This window comes from Callionymus lyra, chromosome 19 (genome assembly GCF_982586985.1).
Source record: "Callionymus lyra chromosome 19, fCalLyr1.hap1.1, whole genome shotgun sequence".
In the NCBI taxonomy this organism is placed as follows: Eukaryota; Metazoa; Chordata; class Actinopteri; order Syngnathiformes; family Callionymidae; genus Callionymus; species Callionymus lyra.
In genome coordinates, this window is record NC_141836.1 from 543,218 (window position 1) to 567,836 (window position 24,619).

At 44.1% G+C, this 24,619-nt stretch overlaps 1 protein-coding gene across 1 annotated transcript; it reads left to right on the forward strand.

Annotated features, from left to right (window-relative positions):
* Window positions 1-3,999: 3,999 nt before the first annotated feature.
* LOC148058812 (piezo-type mechanosensitive ion channel component 2) lies at window positions 4,000-24,559 on the forward strand. The gene is made up of 56 exons (XM_087781443.1): window positions 4,000-4,063; window positions 4,498-4,593; window positions 5,581-5,682; window positions 5,760-5,805; window positions 6,319-6,478; window positions 6,543-6,756; window positions 7,341-7,554; window positions 7,627-7,795; window positions 8,387-8,488; window positions 8,555-8,596; window positions 8,653-8,770; window positions 8,932-9,062; window positions 9,199-9,465; window positions 10,033-10,141; window positions 10,201-10,322; window positions 10,386-10,445; window positions 11,470-11,618; window positions 11,684-11,848; window positions 11,922-11,963; window positions 12,269-12,301; window positions 12,375-12,481; window positions 12,588-12,760; window positions 12,818-12,994; window positions 13,054-13,218; window positions 13,384-13,584; window positions 13,642-13,846; window positions 13,908-14,009; window positions 14,532-14,697; window positions 16,348-16,591; window positions 16,649-16,745; window positions 16,833-16,992; window positions 17,268-17,357; window positions 17,416-17,498; window positions 17,634-17,699; window positions 17,773-17,885; window positions 17,994-18,114; window positions 18,176-18,250; window positions 18,324-18,490; window positions 18,549-18,748; window positions 18,809-18,970; window positions 19,028-19,252; window positions 19,325-19,583; window positions 19,648-19,836; window positions 19,889-20,090; window positions 20,466-20,592; window positions 20,664-20,811; window positions 20,883-21,097; window positions 21,156-21,314; window positions 21,374-21,521; window positions 21,579-21,767; window positions 21,827-21,919; window positions 21,977-22,146; window positions 22,816-22,932; window positions 23,279-23,354; window positions 23,444-23,652; window positions 23,839-24,559. The coding sequence occupies exons 1-56, from the start codon at window positions 4,000-4,002 to the stop codon at window positions 24,092-24,094; spliced, it is 8,061 nt and encodes a 2,686-aa protein (XP_087637569.1). The 3' UTR covers window positions 24,095-24,559.
* Window positions 24,560-24,619: the final 60 nt, after the last annotated feature.

The window sequence follows — 24,619 nt, forward strand, 5'->3', positions numbered from 1 at the left end:
CGAGATTCCTCCCCAAAAAATCCGAGCTGGGAAAGGCGAGCTAATGGCTACAGACGACATGTGCATTTACATTCACAGACGCGCGGCTGCTGTAGCGACACATTCCCGCCGCCAAGGCCGAGCCGCTCCTGCCGCTGCTGGAGGTGAACGACGAGCGTCTTCTTGGAGGTTATTCTTCTCTCGCCGAGAATAGTAGCGACATGGACGAGAGAGACGAGCGGAGACGGGGTGGGGCCACGACGGCGCTCATTGAACCCTGGGAAGAAAGAGGCGAGGAAGGCGGAGAAGGAGAGGCCGCTCTGGCGTCACGTGGCCCGGGCGCCGGCGCAGCGTCGGCGGCGCTGCTGTGGAGAAACGGCGCCCTCTTTGAAGGAGGACGAGCAGAGCAATGACTGTCGAAGAGAAGCCGTTTCTACACACGTTTGGAGGAATTCAACTCGGTGCGTGGAGGAGACGTACTTGGGTTTGTTCTCGTGTCAAAGGAAAGTTGCAGTGAATCCAACTCGAGGAGCAAATGCTCACTTTAATGTGAGCTTTATGAAGACAAAACATGGATCACAAAGAATCAAAACTACATCAAAGTCTTGTAGAATACATACTGTCAATTTAAATATTGATTAGTCATTTTTACTAAGTACAAAAGGTCAAATGACAGAACGTTCCTCATAGAAATAACTCCTAATAAGGTGTTACTTCTATGATATGTTCTGTTCTATGTTAGTCTTTGTATCCTTTGTCTTTGTGGTTTTTCTTTGATCTATGTTCTTTATCTTTAGACTTAGATTGTATCATCATGTTCTTTCTCTTTATTTCTCTTTGTTCTTGTTCTTATTTTATTTTTAGGTTAGGTAGAATGATGAAATTGTTTTTTTCCAATTAGCCACAGCAAATACAGAGATGTTTCATAAAAAATAAAATAAGAACAAAGAGAAATAAAGAGAAAGAACAAGATGATACAATTTAAGTCTAAAGACAAAGAACAAAATAACAAAGACAAAGGATACAAAGATTTAATAGCGCGAGGAATGAATGAGTCCTTGAGTCTATTAGTGTTGCATCATGGTAGGAGCATTCATGCTTCATCTGCTTCTCTGCTCACTGATGACAGTGTTGAGAGGATGATGTCATCATGATGACAGTAGTTTGTTCAATGATCTCCTCTCTTGTCACCAGTGAGAACCTGTGGACCTGTTGACCTGTTGACCTGTTGACCTCCTCTTGGACACGTTCTCACCCCAACACACCACAGCATAGAACACTGGCCACCACACACTGGTAGAACATGCAGAGGAGCTTCTTGCAGATGTTAAATGTTCGAAGCCTCCTCAGAAAGTACTTCTACTCTGAACCTTCTTATATACATGGTCTGTATTGAAGGACCAGTTTACTGTCCATCCACACACCGAGGTACTTATAGTTGTCAACTATTTATTTTATGAATAATTGCTGTGTCTAATTGGAAAAAAAAACAATTTCCCGAAGGAGATCAATAAAGTTCTACCTAACCTAACCTAATAATAACACAACAATAATAAAATACATTTGCGTTAACCAGGTTTTAAGTCATGTTGAAACTATACCCTGGATCTAATACTATAATACTATTAATATTTTGATGTCCATCCCACAGTTTCACACATTACATTACTGTTACACTTGAATGTTCTAGCTATTACAAAGACACTATTTATTTAAATGACATCACCAACATCAGGTTTTAATTCAAACACCCTGATTTGATTAATTTAGTGTTTAGATTAGAGTCGATTTAGCTGAACATAACACCCCGTAACACGACATTAGTAAGTTTTCTTCCCACTGTCAGCATCTGAAACACTAACATATAAATATGTTATATACTAAACGTGTTACATCAACAACTTACATGTCTTACTTAGATTTCAATGATCTTTATTGACTTTGTTGTTGTAAGTCAGTGTTTATCTGGGGTGACATTTACCAACCTGTAACACTTTGTATATTTAGTATATTATCATCTCAAGTCTAATAAAAAGCTTGAATCATCTCTATTTGATCGTGTTAAACAAATACATTGTGTGTATAAGATGTTTCTAATGCCATGTGTAGTCTGACTGTTATGTACACTTTGTGATACAAATAGAACATAAAGTATGGTTGACTCTCTGTTCTGATCCAGCATATTTGAGACTAGTCTTCTGACCGACCAGACTTCATCCACGACTATACAGATGCTTCTCATCAGCTCTGGTCAGAGCTGGACGTCAACGGAACATTGTCTTCACTTCCAGTTCCTGATCAATACTTTTGTCACTTTTATCGATGAGCGTGAACCTGTGATCACAGAACATCACCTGAACTCTCAGGTGTAACGTACATGTCATTAACCTCAGAACAGTATATGTATCCATACTCAGTACTTTGGGTCTGAGCCCCAAAAGAACCAAAGATTGGTACCAAGTCCTGTTTCTGGTGTTTTGGTCAAGTTTCATTTAACTTTAGTGCAAGTGCCTTCACTCTTGGCTTGAACTCGTTTGAACTGCCAGCCGTAATATAAGATGGACCTCATTTCATTTCTACTATTCCAGGCACGTCCAGAGTCACTGAACATGTTGTCTTTGGCAACTTTGTGTTGAACCGGATGAAGGTACAGACAACGTTCAATTTGACTTCATCAACTGTGGCCCTATTTGAAAAAGCTTTGGACGCCCCTGAACTACGCCCTGAATTCCAAGTGAAACATCAATTAAAAAACAACTGAGTCAAGTAGAATAAATATCTTCTAGTTCCATGAAATGCTCTTCTTGGCTGCTGTAGAAAAGCACAACCAGGAGATGGCAGCAGTTTTGTATCTGCAGTTAACATTTCTCCAGTGTTTGGTGACTTTGCATTTATTTAGGAGAGTAGGTAGAACTTTATTGATCCCTCAGGAGGTCTCCTTCGGGAAATTGTTTTTTTCAATCAGCCAAAGCAATAGAGCAATTATTCATGAAAATAAATGAAATAAAATAAGAACAAGAACAAAGAGAAAAAAAGAGAGAGAACAAGATGATACAGATATAGTCTAAAATAAAGACAAAGACAAAGGATGCAAAGATTAACATAGAACAGAACTTATCTATTTATCTATTTATTTATTTTATTATTTATTTATTTATCTGACTAAAGATCAACGCAGTTGCTTTGTTGCGAAGCAAACGTGTCAATGAAAGCCTCAGAGTATCAAGTGTCAGCAGCAGACCTGACAAGAGGATGGAACTGTTTAAACTTGAGTTCAAATCCTAAATAACAATAATAAGTTGCTGATCTTTCTTAAATCCACGTTTTGTTTCAGACCCTCACAGGTTCACCAGAACCGACAGGTCTTCTCCCCTGACCCGGTCACGTCCAGATCCAAAGGTCGTCCTTGATTCCGTCAGTTTGACACGTCCTGCTAACCTGTGATCATCCTGGTGTAAACACATGAGCCCCTAATGGCCTCAGAGCCATGAATATTAGATACACTTCCTTCACGCTCAGATATGATGAGCCAGCCGAACACGCCGGGGAAGAGTGCAGCGAGACCAGCAGCACCGGCTCAGATCAGATGAATCAGAGCCTTTAACAGGGAATAGTTACGACCAGTGTTTAACGAAACACATGTCAAGTATCATCTATGTTGTGTCGTCTTCTTGGAGTTTACTTGTGTTGTTGCCTCTTAAAGCTGGAGGTTCTTCCCTGGAGGGGGTCCGGGATGGGATAGTAAAAGTGGTGATTGGTTACAGATGATTATGTGGCCAAGAGAGGAGAGAGAAGAGAGGGAGGTGAGGGAGGGCGTGACACAGGACTCGGGTCATGAAACTATTCTTCCAAACACTCTCCTTGTGGACGCTTCTCTTTCCTCTTCTCTGATGGCGACACCGACCCACGAGGATGTCGTCTGATCCACTGAAGCCAAAGTTTGTCTCCACATCTCTGGGACATTTCATCACAACCGTGGACGTCTGAAGTCAAAGGTCGTGTGAGGATCTCGCCGGCGTCATGGCGGGCGACCTGGTGGTCGGCATGATCTATAACTTGCTGCTTCCCTTCCTCCTGCTGTCGGGTGAGTACTTTCAGTACATCTGACTTGAATGTACTTCCTTCAGCTATGATGGACACCAAAGGACTGTTTGCTTGATAGTTATATTTTAAACTGCAGCTTCTTCTTGGATTGAAGCTCAATAAAGATAAACTACTAAGAAAGAAGTTCAATTAAAACTGTTTTTAAATCATGTATCTACAATATTTTGTGTTTATTTTTTAAATTTGGATTTTCTTTGTATATATTCTATGACATTTAAAACTCACAACTTCTTCATAAGTTTGAAAAGGAATTGAATTGGTTTCTATAAGATATTTAACATCTACTCCTTGTTTGACATTATTCAAGTATTGCTTTGTATTTTGAATTAACTCTCACTTCATGTTTATTTTTAACAACTATGCAACTGTGTCATTTTAGAAATGTAGACATTTTTTCCACTTTCTATTCAACAGCTTCCTTTTTTCGCTACAACGGTCTGTCGGTGATTTACTTTGTGTTCGTGCTGACGGCGCCGCTGCTGCCCAATCCTACCCTGCTCTCCATGAAAGGTGAGTAACTGTGATCTTTCATTTACACGTTGTGTTCTGAAATAAAAAAAATGAGATAAATACTGTTTTTGTTTGCCATTTACTTTGAGATAAATCTATATTACATTCCACGTGTTCTGATGAAGCAAAAACATCTTAGATAATTAAACCTTATAATGAGTGTAGTTTCATACGCACTCTGGTTGGGGAACGTCCCCAAATCCATCAGGATCATCTCGGGTTTATGCATCTATCAATATGCGTTCGCTGCATTTCTGGATCAGGGATGAGTTAAAGTATCCCCTCAAACACCCCCTCAGCTCGAAGTACTTTGTAAAGATATGCAGCGATCAATTATACATGGCTCGGTAATTACAGGGAGGAATTAAAAGATGATGATGTCAGCGTTTTGACTTTTGGTTCCTCCGTCCAAACGAACCTCTCATCCTCTCAGGCTCCACACATTTGTCTTCTTCGCCCATAATATGATCCTGCTTTACTCCACCTAAGTGGTCCTGTGTCTGTGTGTGTGTGTGTGTGTGTGTGTGTGTGTGTGTGTGTGTGAGTGTGTGTCTGTGTGTGTCTCTCACAGCTGCGCGTGTGTGACTCTTACTGCACAGCAGACAGGTTTAAGTGAAATTGTGCTTTCAGTAAAAAAAAACCTCAAAATCAATAAGATATTTGCTGACCTGAAGTCACATCAGCGAGATTTCTCCGACACACTTACTACCATCACACACGAGGAATCTGTTTCTGTGGACAAACGTCTCCACGGCAGTTTATAAACTGCATTTCTGTGGTCATTAAGAAGATGGAGTGGAGATGAACCTCATCTTTCTTCCGTCCTCCAGCTCTGTGTCACCAGATTGTTGTAAAAATGATCTAATTTCACATATTTACAGCTAATGTTTGGCCTTTTTTGCAACTCCCTTGATATAAGTACAGCAGTTAAAACATCACACTGTGAATATTAACCTGTTTTCATGAAGGATTCTCTTGCATGTTCAGGTAAAACTGGGCAGTTCCTGCGACTCCTGGCCTACACCAGCCTGATCTTCCTGTCGCTGCAGTGCTTCATGCAGATCCCCTTCGCTTACATCCCTCCACACGGTGAACACACGTTCATTATTGTAGAACATTTATTATTATTATTATTATTATTATATTTGTTTTGTTTCCTCTGGCAGCGAGCGGCCCCTGGGAACACGTTCTGTACCATCTTGGCATCGTGAGGTGAAACTATTTCTTTAACATCGGTCGTGTCTCAGCTCTGTTAGATCTTTGGAATACAGGATTAAATATAAGACAATATTTGAGATGATGTGCATGTGGAGCTATAAAAGACGACAAATGTAACTAAATGTATAGATAAATGTGTGAAAAAACATTAAAAATGTAAAAAAGCGAAATGTATAACATGTAAATAATATATGTTAGATTTTTATCTTTATATTCTTTATTATAAATGTACAAATAAATAACAGTTAAAATTCATAAATCGATAAATGTACAGTATTAATACACATAAATAGAAGTGTTCTTTGAAAGAAATCTATTAAAAAAGGCATTTATTTTGAGATTTTTATATTTATTCCCACTTTTTCTTATGTATTTATTCATTTTTAATTGTATTATTTGTCTCCTTCATAGTGGAACGATGACTATTTCCTTCACATTTGAGTTCATGTGCTGTGATGTTGTTCTTGGAGATGTTTAAAGAAAAGTGATGTCACTGATGTTCTCCAGGTTCAAACGAGTGGATGCCGGGAACATTGTGCGTCTGCTGGCTCCAGACCTCGGTCTCTTCTTCGCCTCCCTCTTCATCATCAGACTGTGCAAGAAGCTGCTCCGCGCCGTCCCTCAAGTGAACCTCCACGAGAACGGCATCCCGCCCTCTGACCTGGAGGTGACGATCCGTCATCACGACCTGTTGCAGTGAAGCAGGCGTGACTTCTTCTCTGCTCCTCAAGGACCTGGAAACATCTGACTCGGAGTCCGAGGTGGAGAGCGAGAGCGACGGCTCGTCCTACGACAGTTCCGACGACAGCACGCCGCCGGTGCAGACGGGTCCGCCGCAGTTCGTCCAGAAGCTGATCGTGTTCGCGGCCGGCCTGAGGCTGCTCTTGTCCGCCATCATGAACACGGCGGCTAAAGTGGTGGTGACTCTCCTGCTGGGTCTGGCAGGTACTTGACGTCGGCTGATCCACTGATGCACCTGGTGACTCCACCTGTCAATCAAACCAATCAAATGAGGTCTGAATCGGCAGATCTGTCTGTCAAACTGAGCCTGAGAAACCTGGGTGTTGTATTTGATAAAGACATGTCTCTTGTTCAACACTGAAGAAAACTGACCAGAAACGGTTTCAACTGAGAAAAATCAGATCTATTCATGGTCAGACCTTCATGATCTGATCCAGCCTTACACCCCAGCTCGGGCTCTGAGGTCTGTGGATCAGAATCTACTGATGGTTCCACGCACACAGTTCAGGAGAGAAATCTTTTCAGGCTGTTGCTCCTAAGCTTTGGAACGATCTTCTCTCTCTTTGCTCTTGATGATCTACTGACTCCTTTAAGAAACATCTTAAGACGTTTCTATTTGTTCAGGCTTTTCCTTGATTTTCTGGAACTCCTGTGTTGTTATCAGTTTTATCTTGATCTTTAAAGTATATACTTTATTGATTGTTTGATTGTTTAAGCGCTTTGTGACCCTGGTCTGGAAAAGCTCTATACAAATACAAATTACTTACTTACTTACTGTGTGTCTCCAGGGATCATACTGCCCTCCATCACCTCCAGCGTCTACTTCGCACTCTTCCTGGGCCTGGTGTGGTGGTGGGTGTTCAGCCGGGGCATGGGTCTGCTCGTCTTCAGCTCCCTGTGTGTGATGATGGCCATCTTCTGTGGAGGACACCTGCTGGTCCTGTACCTCTACCAGCTGCCTCTGGCCCAGCAGCTCGTCCCTCCAGACGACGTCTACGCGAGGTGTCGTCGTCGTCACATTTGTGGAGGAAACATATTCTCGTCACTGACTTTATGTTCTTCATCTCAAACTAGATTGTTCGGAATGACAGGAGTGATCCGGACCAACGTCTCGGAAGCTTACAGTCTCCGTCTGCAGCCGCACGTCAGCTGGCCAGACTTCCTCAACCCTCTGGTGCTGCTGCTGCTCTACTACACACTGGTGGCTCTGCTGCACAAATATGTGCACATCGAAGAATACATGGTGAATATGAAGATCTGTCCTTCCATCCATCCATCCATCCATCCATCCATCCATCCATCCATCCATCCATCCATCCATCCATCCATCCATCCATCCATCCATCCATCCATCCATCCATCCATCCATCCATCCATCCATCCATCCATCCATCCACCAGCTCGTCTGTAACGTCCATCTTGTGTTGAAGCTCCTCGTGAGAAGAATTGTTTAGAAAAGAACTTAAATAACTCTGTATTTTCAGCAGAAGCTAAAAGGCTAACATGCTACACAGACGGGCAACAATATGGCGAGAGCTCCCAGTGTAGACAGTAGACAAAATATAGATACATTTTGTATCCATTCTTCTCATGTTGAGGCTTCAGCCGATGACGTATTTGGATGTTTAAGTGTGTTTTTGGATGAAGATGAAGACGAAGACAACTGAGCTCCAGTCGCTACATTAAAATGAACAAACATTTTGTCTATAACTCTAAAAAGAACAGATTACTGTGAAAATAAACAACATTAATGTAGAAAATGAGTGAATTTTGAATCAACTATGACATGAAAAACGCAGCGACACAAATGCATCTAAAAGACTTTCATTCTCAGGATGATGATGATGAAGATGAAGATATTGAAAGTCAACTAGGAAGTGCAGAAATTCCTCCCAGTTTCTCCAGAGTCATCTTCACTCCGGGGGACAAGCAGGAGGTAAACTTTGAATTGAAGCATCATTTCTGCTCTTGAATAACATCTGTGACGATCTTTCTTCTTCAGCTCTTGAGCAGCACCGACGATGAAACCTACTTACCTGACGAGGTGAGAGTTTATTCCTGCTTTAGTCCAGAGTGTAACGAAGACGTATCTGTCGACAGCCCATGATCCTCATGAAGGGTCCGTGGACGGACGAACACGACCTCGGGTCTCTGCTGGGCGGCGCCGGCTACACTAACTGTTGTCCTGTGGCACAATGTGACGACAAAGACTCACACGGTAACGCACCTGAAAAACGAAGACAAATGAATAAATGACCTTCTTCTTCTTCTTCTTCTTCTTCTTCTTCTTCTTCTTCTTCTTCTTCTTCTTCTTCTTCTTCTTCTTCTTCTTCTTCTTCTTCTTCTTCTTCTTCTTCTTCTTCTTCTTCTGTAATCAAGAGTCAGACACTGACGACGACATTGAAGCGACTGAAGGAGAATCAGCTGCAGATCCAGGACCCAGTGCTCTGGTCGTATTCGGCCTCCTGGCCCAGAAACACAGTTACGTGTGTGCTCTGATCATCATGATGGTACGTTGAGTTTACTGGTTGATAAACTCTCGATTGTGTTGTCGCTACAATTAGACCTCCTTGTATAGAACTAGTCTTGATTGGTTGACGATGTATAACCAGTTCCAACCCATGAAATGGATCAATTCCTGTCCAGATATGGAGCATTACCTACAACAACTGGTTGACCTTCGCCCTGCTGGTCTGGTCCTGCATCATCTGGATGATGAGGGACCGGCGCCGATACGCCATGATCTCGGCGCCGTTCCTGGCCGTCTACGGCACCGTCCTGCTGGTCCTGGGCTTCCTGAGCGGGCTTCGTCTGAGTCGCGCCGAGCTGTACCCGGGTCTGCCTCAGGCTGTCATCGTGGACTTCGACCTGAACAGCTACCACCCTGCGCCGTGTGTCCACCTGGGCGCCAAGGTGTGTCAATCAAACTCCCCTTTACCGGAATAGTTTGAAAGTGGGTTTGTCTGGTCACAATGTTATAAAAATAAGCTGGTATTTAGTGTTAGTAAGTAACTGTTATTTTTAAAGATCTTTCTTGACCAGGGTCACAAAGCGCTTAAACAATCAAAAGCAATACACAGTTAAAAATACATATAGATTTTAAAACTTTAAAGGGTCAAGACAACAGAGACAAACAAAGCAGCAACAAGAAAGTTAAGGAAAAGTTCAAATAAATAGGAATCTGAAAGTAAGAACCAGAATTTAAAAATGATCCTGAAAGAAACTGGCAGCCAGTGAAGAGTTTGAAGGAGAAATGTGAGTTCTTCTACTAGAGCGGCTCAGAATTCTGGCTGCAGAGTTTAGTATGAACTGTAGGCGAGAAGATCCTTCTGGTTTAGACACCAGGATAAACACATTAATACTACGTTGTTTATTTTAATTAAAACCTTCTATTACATCTCAAAACGATACAAAAACATCCATTTATTTATTTGCCAGTTGTGTGTGTTTTGATAGCGACTGCACTTGTTTCTGTCGTAGGTTTTCTACAACTTCAGCTTCTGGCTGATGTTTCGTCAGCAGCTGAAGGAGAGACAGGAGGAGCAGAGCCTGAAGGAAGAGTCTCTGGATGAAGTTAAAGTCGTGCAAGGTAACGTATCTCCATCTGGTGTGAAGACTTCCAGCTTCATGGACTCGACTGTCGTTCAGCTGAAGAGACGCCGCCCTCACCTGTGGTGTCGATGCTCATCTCTGGGGTGAAAGGGTTGCTGGTGAAATACTGGATTCTCTTCTGCTGCTCCATGTTCTTTGTCGTCAGCTTCTCTGGAGAGGTTTGTTCAGCTGAAGATGAACTTCAAAAGAACAAATGATTCAAACCACGTCTGTATCTTCAGGTGATGGTCTACAAAATCCTCTACATCGTTCTCTTCCTCTCCTTCGTGGTTCTGTACCAGGTGAGGACTTTAAACCCTTTATCTTCATGATCACGTTGATCCTACTATGTTTGAAGCAGCAGCTGACGGTTCTAGAGATGAGAGGAAGTAGCTCTTAACGCCGGTGAAACACAATCACTTCCTTTCTGTGCTATAAAAGGTTGAGAAGGAATCATGTTTAGGTACAAACACACTTTACTCAGTCACTCATCAGACACGTTTTAAGAGGTAAAAGTATTGATTTTTAATCGCTAACATGTGCTCGCCCGGATCGCAGCCGTTTTACAGTTTGTTTGTTTTTTGCTGATCTTTTACAATCACAAGAGGCACTTACTGCTCTGATGCTCACGAGTCTGCATCGTTGATGCTGAACATATGGTTTGGGTTACAACTGTGGCTCTTACTGTAGATCTCAATGTCACGACAATAATGGAAAGTTTGACACTGATATTGCCATTTTAGGAGGATAGAAAATAAAATAGTTTTATTGACATAAAGATGCAAACACAACCATATGTAACGATAAACAGAACCACACGTTGAATATTTATAATAAAATACTTTTTAAACAATGCAGATGTGATGAAGTTTCTACTCTTTAAAAAATCATCATTGTGCTCTCAATCCTTTTCGAGTTTCGATACTTTTGACAACTATAATTTAAAGCAAATAACTTTCAAACTGAAGGAGAGTTTAATTCTAATTCAGTATAACTGATGATGTGTTGTTGCAATAGTAACTAAGTTACTAACAAAAATATTAGTTTTAATTTGTCTCTAGTTTTATCTCACTCTTGAGGATTTGGAAAATCTAAATCCCAATTTTTTTTTTTTAAATAATCAGAGAAAAGCAGTTTTTAAAAAAACATTCCATGTTGGGTTTTAGATTGAAAGGATAAATCTTAGACACTGGATGGCAGTAGAAATATGAATATGAACACAATTATCAATAAAATATAATTGTCAGACCTAAACTATGAACAATATTTAATTGTTGATCTTTTCTGAAAACATTCTTAAATGACAGATTTGTTCTTCCGTCTCAGGTCCGATATGATCTATGGCGCCGATACCTGAAGACCTTCTGGGCCGTGGTGGTGGGCTACTCCATGGTGGTGTTGATCGCCATCTACATGTACCAGTTCAGAAGCGTCTCAGGCCTTCTCAGACAGATCATGGGCATGTCCGAGGAAGGGTAAGGTCATGTCACAGGTCACTCAGTTCTGTCCTCACCAGTGAAAGGTCATGTTTGCTCCTCAGACTTCGTGATCTGGGTCTGGAACGTTACGACACCGTAGAGCTTTTTGCTCGAATCCTCCTTCCTGCTGCGTTTCTACTGGCCTGTATTCTCCAGCTTCACTACTTCAACCCCGACTTCCTGACTCTCACTGACCTGGACAACATACCTGTCCGGGAAGTTTCCAGGTGAGTCTCATAAGTAACACGCGTGGTTTTAAACATGAACGGTTTAAGATGTTTGATCTGTTTCTGTCTCCAGAGAAGAAGAGCTGAAGAGTTCAGTGGATAAAATATCTGACACGTAAGATTTCAATTCACTTGCACAGCAGAATAGAAATGTTTGACATCATCATTGAATATACAGATATTTAGTTCCATATTTATATCTATTTATGTTTCCATTTGATTTTTCCTGTTAAGTTGTTAATGTAGTCAACAATATCTTTTATCTTTTTAATCTATTAACTAATCATTTAAAACATAAAGCTGTGAGATAAAACCCTGAAGTAATTGTAACCCATCTGGTCAGATGTTACGTAGGTAACTCTAACTGTACGTTATTTCATCGGTTTTCAACTCAAAAATCGACTTTTCTTTCTCCTGCAGAATTAAAGAAAATATCGACAAAATCAAGCAAAAGTAAGATTTGTTTTCACGTGTCAATCAAACCTTTGTCAATTCACACCCAGGAATAAATGTTCTGATTCTTCAGGCTGGTGAAGGAGAGAGTGACCGTCAGTAACAGCCAGGACACGCTGGACAGTCTTCAGGGATCCATGGAGAAAGAACCTGAACTGGACCAGGACGCGGGAGAAGACGGTAACTTATTCTTGGAGGATTCAAGTTGACACTAGTTTGACCTGAACGTCTTCTCTCAGAAGTTAAACAATAATATGTTATTATGATGTTATATTTCCTACAGAAGCTTCTGGCAGCGGTTCCGAGGACAAGTGGATTCTGATCGTGGACCGGGCCAGTCTTCTCCTGGTTCAAGGGCTCTCAGGCCTCCACAGACTCCAGGATCTGTGCTGGAGAATCCTGGAGCTTCACAGTTTCAAAATAGTGTCGTCAGGAATCATCTGGGTCTCACTGCAGGAGGTCCGTTATAATCCTGTTTGTCGAGATGTTTCATTTTAAATCTGTCGTGTTCTTCAGGTGTCTCTGATGAATCTGCTCTTCCTGGTTCTTTGGGTGTTTGCCTTACCGTTCCCACGGTTACGGCCGTCGGCGTCCAACGTGTCGGCGGTGTGGGCTTGTGTCATGGTCGTGTGTAAGATGTTCTACCAGCTCAAGGTCATCAAACCCCTGGACTACTCGTCCAACTGCACAGCCGTGAGCGTCTCCACCGGATCTTTCATCTCGACGGAGGAACTGACTTCCATGTGTTTCAGAGCCTGGTTCCGTCCAACAGCTCGGCCTGGGACGATGGAGCTGAGATGAAGGGGAACATGATGGAGCTGCTGAGGAGATCCGTTCTGTACGTGGAGCCTGTGGACCCGGTCTTCTGGTGCGGAGCTCTGCGCAAGTGTGACGGGAAGATCCTGCCGTGTCTCAGGGTAGGACTTCATACAACGACATGAAGAAGAGAATGATTGTGTTTGTCAGAGCGAGTGTTAAATGACACATGTGTGTAACTACACAAGTTGATGGTTATGGATTTGAAATGAAAATAAAACGGGTGGAATGAGAAAAGATGAACAAGTGACTCTATTTCGTCTCAGAACCATCTGATGGTTCTGGCCCTGCTGACCTTGGAAGCCACGATCCACCGACACCAGCTTTACTATCGGACGCACAACAGCCTGAAGGCTCCGCCCTTCAGCATCCTCTTCCACGGCGTCACCCGGCAGCACCTGGACGAGGGGATCCTGCCGTGCATCAAGTACTACGTCAACTTCTGCTTCTACAAGTTCGGACTGGAGGTTGGTGTGAGCGAGTCGATCCGGACGCGTGTGTTTTCATCCATCTTTCCACCTCAGATCAGTCTCATCGTGGCGGTCAACGTGATCGGCCAGCGCATGGACTTCTACGCGCTCCTGCACTCCTGCGCTCTGCTGCTGGTTCTGTCGCGGCGGCGCAGGAAGGCCATCGGAGAGGTTTGGCCCAAATACTGCTGCTTCACGGCCGGACTCATGGTGCTGCAGTACCTGCTGTGCATCGGGATCCCTCCGGCCTTCTGCGTCGGTGCGTGCTTGAGCCCCACAGACGGTGAGAGGGACTTGAACGTCTGGGGTTCTGTGTGCAGATTACCCCTGGAGGACGGCGGCTCCACCTCTGACCTCTAACGTCATCAAGTGGTTTTATCTGCCGGACTTCGCCATGAGTCCGAACCCGTCCTTCATATTCTGTGAGTCCAAACTCATCCTTCAGTGGTTCCTGCGTCTCATCTTCTCATCTTCTCATCTTCTCATCTTCTCATCTTCTCATCTTCTCATCTTCTCATCTTCTCATGGTCTCATCTTCTCATGGTCTCATGGTCTCATCGTCTCATCTTCTCATCTTCTCATCTTCTCATCTTCTCATCTTCTCATCTTCTCATCTTCTCATCTTCTCATCGTCTCATCGTCTCATCTTCTCATCGTCTCATCTTCTCATCTTCTCATCGTCTCATCTTCTCATCTTCTCATCGTCTCATCTTCTCATCTTCTCATCGTCTCATCGTCTCATCGTCTCATCGTCTCATCTTCTCATCTTCTCATCTTCTCATCTTCTCATGGTCTCATCTTCTCATCGTCTCATCGTCTCATCGTCTCATCTTCTCATGGTCTCATCTTCTCATCTTCTCATCTTCTCATCTTCTCATCTTCTCATCTTCTCATCGTCTCTTCTTCTCATCTTCTCATCTTCTCATGGTCTCCTCCGTCCGCAGACGACCACCTGCTGCTGCTCTGCTCGGCCCTGCAGTGGCAAGTGTTCGACGAGGAGAACCGAGCGACCGTGCGACTCCTGGCCGGAGACAACGTGGAGATCAGCCGGAGTTTGGATCCGAGTTCCTTCAACAAGTTCATCCCCGTCAACAACTTCCTTCACTGCAGGTTTGGATCTTCCTCTCTCAGATGAAGGTTTTTAGTTCCGTCCCATGGAGGTTAAACAAGTGTGTCTTCACTTCCTGTTCTCAGTCGTTAATCCAGCACTTAGTTCCTCCCTCGTTCCTTCACTTACAGGTGAAAATGTTGAGCCGTCTTTGTGGTCGAGCTGCAGCATTAAGGACTCGAGTCGGATCATTAATTCATGTCTGTTGTGGAATGAAAGCTGTTCTGGTAATTCCAAAAAGCTGAATAAGCGAATTTCCTGCTTCCTTGACAGAACAGAGCTTTTATTTATGGAGCCATTTCTAGCCACAGGTTTCTACCTGTGAAATATATGTTTTAAACAATATTCAGGAGATACATTTTATGATGTAAACTATGTTGTCGACGCTTTGATTTACATATAACAGTGAAGTCAACGATTCGACACTTTGCCACATACTTCCTGTCTAACGTGAACACAAAAAATGTGTAACTGTCAGGGATTTTCTCCCGGACAATCGGAATTAAAACAAAGACAAGTGTTAGAATAACAACTGACGGTCAGAAACCTCTCAGTACCAGCAAGGAGAGGAGGCTCGTCCCAAACCACTGAAGGTCTTCGGACCGTGCTTGCCTTTTTATTCGAAAGCTCAGAGCATGACACACTTACATACAAACAGTTTGTTCATTTGTTGGACGCAGCCAGCAAATAATGGAGTCAGTGAAGGCGGCATGACAGCCTGCACGGTCAGACCAACTCGCATATCTTGGTGAGGTCACTGTATCTTATGCACAAACTGTCACTTCTTGAGAAACAAAACTCTAAATGGACTCATTCCTTCCACCTCATTGTGAGTCGCAGCAAGCATGACTACTTGTTTATTGTGATAAGACTTTAAAAGCAACATAAGATCAATAACACTAACGTGTTCGCCTCGGATGAAAAAGTGTGTAAAAGTCCTCCTCACGTGACATTTGAATGAAACTTTATCGAAACAATATCAAACAAAAAAAGCTTCTTAACCGTGATTTTCTTCATCACTAGTATAATCTCTCTACTAACATGTTACGAAAATCAAACATTAAATAAAGTTACACTATTGAAGTGTTGCCAAACATTCAGGGCAGCAGCTTCAATACATGTCAATTTGTCTTCTATGGGGGCTTTATACCTTGTGGGGGTCGCGGGGAGACTGGAGTCTATCCCAGTTTCATTGGGCGAGAGGCAGGGGACACCCTGGACAGGATGCCAGTCTGTCTCAGGACACACAAAGAAAGACAACCATTCACACACACACTCATACCTATGGACAATTTCCCCAAAGTTCTCAATCAACCGCTGTATGTTTTTGGACTGTGGGAGGAAACCGGAGTGTCCGGAGTAAACCCACACAACATGAGGAGAACATACGAACTACACACAGAAAGGTCACAAGTTGGCTTGGCTCGGAAGCAAACCAGAAACCTTCTTGCTGTGAGGCGACCGCGACCACCACCATTTGTTTCCATTATTACATTTGTTTTAATGATTTGATTAAGAAAGTATTTGAACTTGATTCATATAAACACCTGGATTATTCTAACATCGCAGTTTAACGTCATTTAGAATGTATGAACTTGTTTTGTTCCTCGTTCTCCTTCTACTCGTCTTCATCCTCTACTTCTTCTGTGCAGGTCTTACCTGGACATGGTGAAGGTGTTTGTGTTCAGCTACTTCTTCTGGCTGGTGCTCTGCCTCATCTTCATCACCGGCACCACCAGGATCAACATCTTCTGCCTGGGTTACCTGGTGGCCTGTTTCTACTTCATGCTGTTCGGGGGCAGCGTCCTGATGCAGCCGGTCCGCTACATCCTGCGCCTGTGGGACTGGCTCATCGGCTACACCTGCTTCGTCATCGCCATGAAGAACCTGCTGTCGGTGAGTTGGAGCGTTTGTCGAGCACGTTCTTCAGATGAGAACATGTGTGTCGTTCAGCTGGGATCCTGTGGTTACCTGGACAGTCTGCTGAAGAACGGCTGCTGGTTGATTCAAGCCTTCAGCATGTTCTGCACCATCAAAGGCTACGATGTCCGTGAGTATCTTCGCTTTGTCATCTGGGATTCAAACCCTCATCCTTCCACACCAACGACTCATGATGAGACTTTATCTTCTGTCTCAGCTGCACCTGATGCCGAGTGTGAACTTCCTGAAGGCGAAGCCGGGATAGTCTGGGATGCGATCTGCTTCACCGTCCTCCTGGCTCAGAGGAGAGTCTTCCTCAGTTACTACTTCCTCTACGTGGTGTCTGAACTCAAAGCTTCCAAGATTCTGGCCTCCAGGTCCGTCTCGGTTCATTGAGCTCATGTAGACGTTTGGAGATCTTTTACTGTCAGTGCTGTTGAACCACAGTTCGTGAACTAGTTCAGACGAACATGAACTGAACGTATTTTTCCTGATGAACTTCTGTGAACTCGTTCATTCCGGTGTCTGTGAACGTCTCTCTCCCTCCGTTTATCTTGGGCCAGTAGGTCGAGACCTATGAACGATCTCGATACGAGATGTGGTTCAATATATTTCAACGACATACTGACTCTCTTTGCTTTCTCCCTCCAAGAGGCGCCGAGCTGTTCGAGGCCAAGGTGAAGAAGCTGGTCGCAGCCCGGCTGGAGATGGAGAAGAAATCAGTCGAGGCTTTGAAGAAACAGTACGTGTCTCGATTCTAAACTGAAGATATCTACTCAGTCCATCTACTGTCATCTCAGGATGGAGAAGATCAAATCCAAACAGAGAGGTCGACCAGCGCACGAGAGCAAACCTGACGTTCCTGCCGAGCAGTTGAAACTGGGTAACACTTTATTTTTGTCTTTTGTTTAAATGACACGTTATTTAAAAGCAGTTGTTGGTGTGGATTTAAGAGCATCATTTATGACTCATCGTGACGTATTATTTAAAACAATAAAACATTAGTTTGTGGTTCCAGATGCTGAGGAGAAAGCCAAGAAGGATTGTGGTAAATGGTGGAAGCCCTGGGTCTCGTCCCCTGGAGGTGAGCGGGTCATGTTTGTGGAAGAACCTCATGAAATAAAACATGTACAAGAACTTTGATCTGTGTGATTTAGTGGAGAACAACTGTGGTTATCATCTGTTCGAGAGTGACAGTGAGGAAGAGGAGGAAGAATCTGTGGAGAAAAAAGAAGAGGAGGAACCACAGAAGAAAAAATCAGCTTTTCAGGTTTTTCAGCATCAAATTCATATTTTTTTTCAATGAATGATTAAGTGTGGAGGATAAAATAGGAAAAGTCTTCTCAAATCAAATGATTGTAAACATGAACTTCCACAGTTGGCCTACAACGCCTGGGTCACCAGCTCCAAATCCACCCTGAAGGATTTAAAAGAAGAGAAGAACACCTTGAAGAAGGAGGAGAAGAAGGTGGTGAAGAAAGAGCTTCAGAGACAACAAGGTGAGACCGACTTTTAACTCCTTTGATTTAAGATCCATTCAATCCGTCCATTCAAACGCAGGTATCGACCGAGCCGAGTCCAGTGAGGACGACTTGGACGAGGCTGCAGCAGACGAGGAGGTCGCGGAGGAGAAGGGTGAGTTGAAAATGCATTCGTGGAGCGTTTGATGTTTATTTATTTATCTGATGTTTGTCTCCGTGTGTCTCAGAGAACCTGCTTCAGCGCCTGGTCAGCACGCTCAAGTTCAGCCTCGTGCTGGTCCAGTCTCTCCTGGACGACCTGACCGAGGGATTGAACTCATTCTGTAAAGACAACCTGGACATTTCTAAAGTCCTGCGCTTCGAGAGAGCTTTACTGAACCAGCAGCAGAAGAAGGTGAAGCAGAAAACATCACAGACGTATGTGAGAGACTCAAACACACGTCCGTCCACAGGGCAAAGAGGTGAACCAGGAGAGCGTCAAGCAGTTCTACGAGAACTGGTTGTCTCGCCAGAACACTCTGTCGTCTCAAGACGACCTGGACCAGATGCTGCCTCCGCCGCCCTCACCACCCGTCGCCTTCTCCTCCACCTTCGCCTACGACAAGCTGAGGAACCAGGCGTCCAGACTGTCCTGGGGCAGCAGCGTCTCCAGGTATCTCAGAACTCCAAGAGTGTCTCATGATCCCGGCGTCTCACTGTGACTCCACTGCAGCTGCATGACGGACGAGACGCTGCTGGTCTCCAGACAGCCGACCCAGGAGGAGCTGGACGACCCCCCCACTGTGGTTCCCGCCACGGAGCATCTCAAGAGAAGACTCCTCAAATCTTCTAATGTGGACATGATGTGCTTTGAAAGTGGAGAACTCTCCTCAAGGTCAGTTCATATTGAGTCTCCGAGGAAACACTGAATTCATCTTTATCGTGGTGACAGTTGTGAGGAACAGGTGCAGGAAGGAGAGGAGGAGGAACTCGCTGAGAAGGAGGAGCCGTTCAGGGATGAAGATGAGGAGGAGGATGAAGAGTGTCATCAGAAAGAGGACGACGACAGTCACGGATACATCTCTGAAGCTGAGGAAGAGAAGAGTCTGAGTGAGTCTCTGAGACCTCTGACTCAGGAGACCAGGAACTTGACGGCGAGCGAGCTTCTCTTGAACAAGTCAGTAGATCATGTGATGTGTCATGAAGGTCTGACATTAACTTCCTTCTCCTCCTCCCTGGGGTTCCGCAGCATGTTTGACAACGATGAAATCTCCGAGTCGGACAAGTTCTTCGTGACGCTGCCGCGACCTCTGAAGCTCGTCTTCGCTCTCTACAACACCATGGTGTCCAAGTCGGAGATGCTCTGCTACTTCGTCATCATCTTGAACCACATCGTGTCGGCTTCGTTCCTCTCCCTCATCCTGCCCATCCTCATCTTCCTCTGGGCCATGCTGTCCGTGCCCAGACCCACCAAGCGCTTCTGGATGACGGCGATCATCTACACTGAGGTCGCCGCTCGGACGCCCGTCGTCATCGTACGAGGAGGATTAACTTCATGTGTTTTTCTTCCAGCTGATCGTGGTGGTCAAGTACTTCTTCCAGTTCGGGTTCTTTCCATGGACCACGTCAGCGTATCGCGGCATCAACGCGGAGCGTCCCTTCGCTCTGCCCAACATCATCGGCGTGGAGAAGAAGAACGGTTACGTGCTCTTCGACCTCATCCAGCTGCTGGCGCTCTTCTTCCACAGGTCCATCCTCAAGGTGAGAAGGTCTGGTCGGCGGCTGCCACAGAACTCATGGCGTGTTCCTGCAGTGTCACGGGCTGTGGGACAACAAGGAGGTGGAGATGCCGGACTTCTTCAAGAAGATGAAGAAGAAGGTGGACAAGAAGAAGATGACGGGAGGAGAGAAGTCCGAGCACAAAGAGAGACGCCTGATGAAGTTCCTGCCGCTCCAGAGCTCCAGCACTTCCATCTTCCGCAGAGGAAAGAAGGAAAACTCCGTCGGCTCTGACGGTGAATTGAAATCATTATAACCACGTGATACCTTATCATGACCTTGTAAGACGCTTATATATAGAAGTATACAGTCGAATATGGACCAGTACAACACAAAACCATCCAAGTGCACTATCCAATAAACAAAGAGTCCAATATCTCTCAAAATGTCCATCAAACCAGGGAATAAAACAGGAAATAAAACACGGCGGTCAAAACACTCGCTGGGGTGAAAACAGGAAGTAACTATACAAAATAAAACCACAATTAAAGGAAAGCATTACACAAGTTATAATACTCTATATATAATACTGAATACTAATACTAATACTAAATATATAAGGCTTCCTTTAAGCTGTTGTGTGTCGTAAATAAAGTTGTTCTGTTCTCCAGGAAAACCTAAAAAGCAAAGTGCGAAGAAGAAGCGACGCCAACACAAAGCTCCTCTGACCAGGAAGCAGAGGATCCGACAGCTGATCAGAGAGAGGATGCTTCAGGCCAGAGCCGCCGTCATCGAAGTGTGCGTGGCTGGAGTGTGTTACTGTCAGGCGAGAGTCGTCGGTCATGTTGTGCGTCTCTTTCCTTTCTCAGGGCGCTACACATCTACTTACCCATCAGGCAGTTCTTCTACGACATCATCCACCCGGAGTACAGCCCCGTGTGCGACGTCTACGCCCTCATGTTCCTCATCGACGTCGTCAACTTCATCGTCACCATCTATGGATACTCGGCCTTCGGGGTGAGACCTCTGGTCCACCTTCAATTGACCTTTGAACCAGACCGTCACCAACACCACTCTCACATGTGCAGAAATACTCGGCCGCCGTGGACATCACAGAGTCGCTGTCGGAGGACCAGGTCCCGGAAGCCTTCCTGGTCATGTTGCTGATGCAGTTCGGAACCATGATAGTGGACCGGGCCCTGTACCTGAAGAAGTCCCTGCTGGGGAAGTGTGTTTTCCAGGTGGTCCTGGTGTTTGGAATCCACTTCTGGATGTTCTTCATCCTGCCAGGGGTCACTGAGAGGTCAGCTGGGACTGATGTTGAAGGATCATCCTTTAAACGAGTTGTTCTGTTGTTTCAGGAGGTTCAACCTGAATTCAGTGGCTCAGCTCTGGTACTTCGTCAAGTGCATCTACTTCGGCTTGTCTGCGTACCAGATCAAGTGTGGATACCCCAACCGTATCTTAGGAAACTTCCTCACCAAGAACTACAATTATCTGAACCTCTTCTTATTCCAAGGGTACGAACACGATCTTGTGAACCTGGAAACACATTTGATCGGTTCCTCCTCGTCCTCAGGTTCCGCTTGGTTCCGTTTCTAACCGAGCTGAGGGCAGTGATGGACTGGGTCTGGACCGACACCACGCTGTCTCTGTCCAGCTGGATTTGTGTGGAAGACATTTACGCCAACATCTTCATTCTCAAATGTTGGAGAGAGTCTGAGCAAGTAAGACGTTGAAGCGAAGACAGTTTGAACATCTTTAACATCAACATGTGGTTCCAGAAATACCCTCAGCCTCCGGGGCAGCAGAAGAAGAAGGTGGTCAAGTACGGAATGGGAGGATTCATCATCTTCGCCCTCATCAGCATCATCTGGTTCCCTCTCCTCTTCATGTCTCTGGTCCAGTCGGCGGCCGGAGTCACCAACCCGCCCGTCGACGTCTCCATCCAGCTCAGCATCGCAGGATACGAGGTCAGGAAGTGAAAACACATCTCAACTGGTTTCATCAAGTTTTCTCCGTCGCCCTCCAGCCTCTGTTCAGCATGAGCGCCCAGGAGCAGAACCTGGTTCCGTACTCGGAGGCGGCGTTCAACAGACTCACCAAGATCTACGCGACACATCCAGTGAGACTCTTGTTTTCATCCATCTTTGAGACGCTCTCGTGACCCCGTCTGTCTCAGGGCGCCATGCAGTTCATCATGAACTACGGATACCAGGACGTCTGGGTGGCGAAGATCAAGAGCGACGCCAGCCTGCTGTGGAGCATCAGTCCGGCCAGCCGAGCGTCCATGATCCGCGAGCTGAGCAACTCGTCGCACATTTACATGACCTTACGCTGGACGCTGCTCCGGTCAGACTCTCACGACTCTTGCTTTAAAACCATTAAACAAACTCATGTAGTCGTTGCTAAGTTACTTCATAATAGTAGTGAGCGACAGTCATGTGATCATCTGAGCTTCACGTGATTGGCAGAGCTCACTACTTTAAATTAAACATGTCAGTGTAATAGTGCCAACATTTTTAGATTGAATTTAAGAAGTCCTAAATTAAATAATATTTGATATGAATTTTTTATCATCATTAGAATGTTAAAATAAAAATGAAAATATTATGTTTATGAATGTCATTATTTTTTAAACCGATTTCAATACACAAATAATTGAACTCAGTTATTCATTTAAAAAACGAATTCAACTGTTAAATATACAAATAATTAAATCCAATTATTCAATTGAAAAAAAACCGAATTTAATCTTTAAATGAACAAATACAAAAGTTTTAACATTTTAATTATCAAATTAAACCATCCAATATTTTCATCTCTGATTTATACATACATACATATATATATACAGTATATATATATATATATATATATATATATATATATATATATATATATATATAAATATACAGTAGATACATATGTCAACATATGGGATTAATGCTGTTTCTCTTGCTCATTTCTCTAAAAGCAAATACATTCCTCAACTGTAAACAGATCCTCTTCTCTCCACAGAAACGCCTCGATATCAGTGAACGCTGAGACGGTCGGAGAAAACACAGTGAGGTTTGAGGACAAGACTTTGAAGGAGGGAATCGTGAGAATGCTTCAGGGAAACAGCAGCACACCTGTGTGAGTCACCTACACATATACCTGAGATGAGAGCGTGACTGGTGAGCGCGTCGGTCGACTGCAGCTAGAGATACGAGATCCTCATCATGAACATGTTTTACACTCATTACTTTATAAAGTTTCTCTGAGATCTGGGCGAACGAGAGGTTACGAGAGTCCATTATGACGTAATCACGCCCCGCTTTGTTAATACAACGAGCCACTTGGAGGTGGAGACGATTGATGACACGCAGTTACACACATCTATGCTTGACCATAGCATATGCTTCAGTGGGCGGAGCTTAAGATCATTTTCTAAGGTTCTGATGTTGATATGCTGCGTAAGAACCTTGAATATCTCCTGTAGAACCATCGACTCTCTGCTGCCGAAGTTCATCCGGGGAAATAAAGGACCAGAATCCAAGATGGCGACCAGGATGAATGTAGGTCAGTCAAAGCAGGTGTTTATTATGAGAATGTTTATCTACAAATCTAAGTGCTGCTTAATTAACTCATCTTTATTTCTTAAGAGTATTCCGAACAACGGACACTGGCCTTCTTCAGGCCGATGTCAATCAGTCTCCAACAGTCGAGCGGGTCGCCGGAGAGGGAGGCGGACCAGTGGTGGGTCGTGGAGGAGTGTTCGCCTCTTCCTGTCTCCTCCGAGTGTCACAACATAGAGATCGTGATCATCAGCGACAAAGTCAGCCCTTCAAGTCTGGGATTCCTGGCTGGACACGGGTGAGGGTTATGAACATGAGGTTTTCTGTGTCATTCATTTGTTATTCAAATAAACAAGCTTCTACAAAATCAAATATATATGAAGTACTTGAAGCCTTTTTTCTGTTCGTCACCATGAGCCTGAACAGTTTAACAGATGTGTGTGTGGAACACAAACATCTAACATTCTTCACGTCTCATCCACAGGATCGTGGGACTGTATATGTCCGTGGTTCTGGTCATCGGCAAGTTCGTCAGGGAGTTCTTCAACGGCATCTCCAGGTCCATCATGTTCGAGGAGCTTCCATGCGTGGACCGAGTGCTGAAGCTCTGCACAGACATTTTCGTGGTCAGGGAAACGGGAGAGATGGAGCTGGAGGAGACGCTGTTCGAGAAACTCATCTTCCTCTACCGGTCGCCAGAGACCATGATCAAGATGACCCGCGAGAAGAAAGACAGCTAGAGACCAGCGTCTCAACTTCTTAAGTCAACGGTTCAGTTAAACATGTCTTTGAAGCAGCTAATATGTCAACCTTTTTCAATCTATATTTAATATTTTTGGAGCAAGAGAAAAATGTTCCTGGCGAGTTAAGTCTACTTTTCATTACTTTCCTCTTCAGTCTGTTCAGAATACAACGTTTTTATTGCGACCAGAACTCTCTTAAATCCACGCTCAGGTATATAGAATGCATGCAAGTGTTGGTTATGAAAGTCTAAGTGTATTACAAAGAGAAAATAACCTTTCAAAGATTTACCCGAGATGCACGTCAAGTCTCTTAACAGTTACAGATTTTATAAACTATTATTTGACACTTTTCTCCATTTTAAATGTTTGAGTTTTACGAAAGAGAAAATCTGGCATTTCTATCAATATTCTGTAAATTAAAAGCATGGATTCCTGAAGTTATTTGTGAATACAAAGTCTGTGTGTATAATAATTTATACATCAATAAAGATCTGTTTTTGAATCCGTTTGTACCGGAGAATA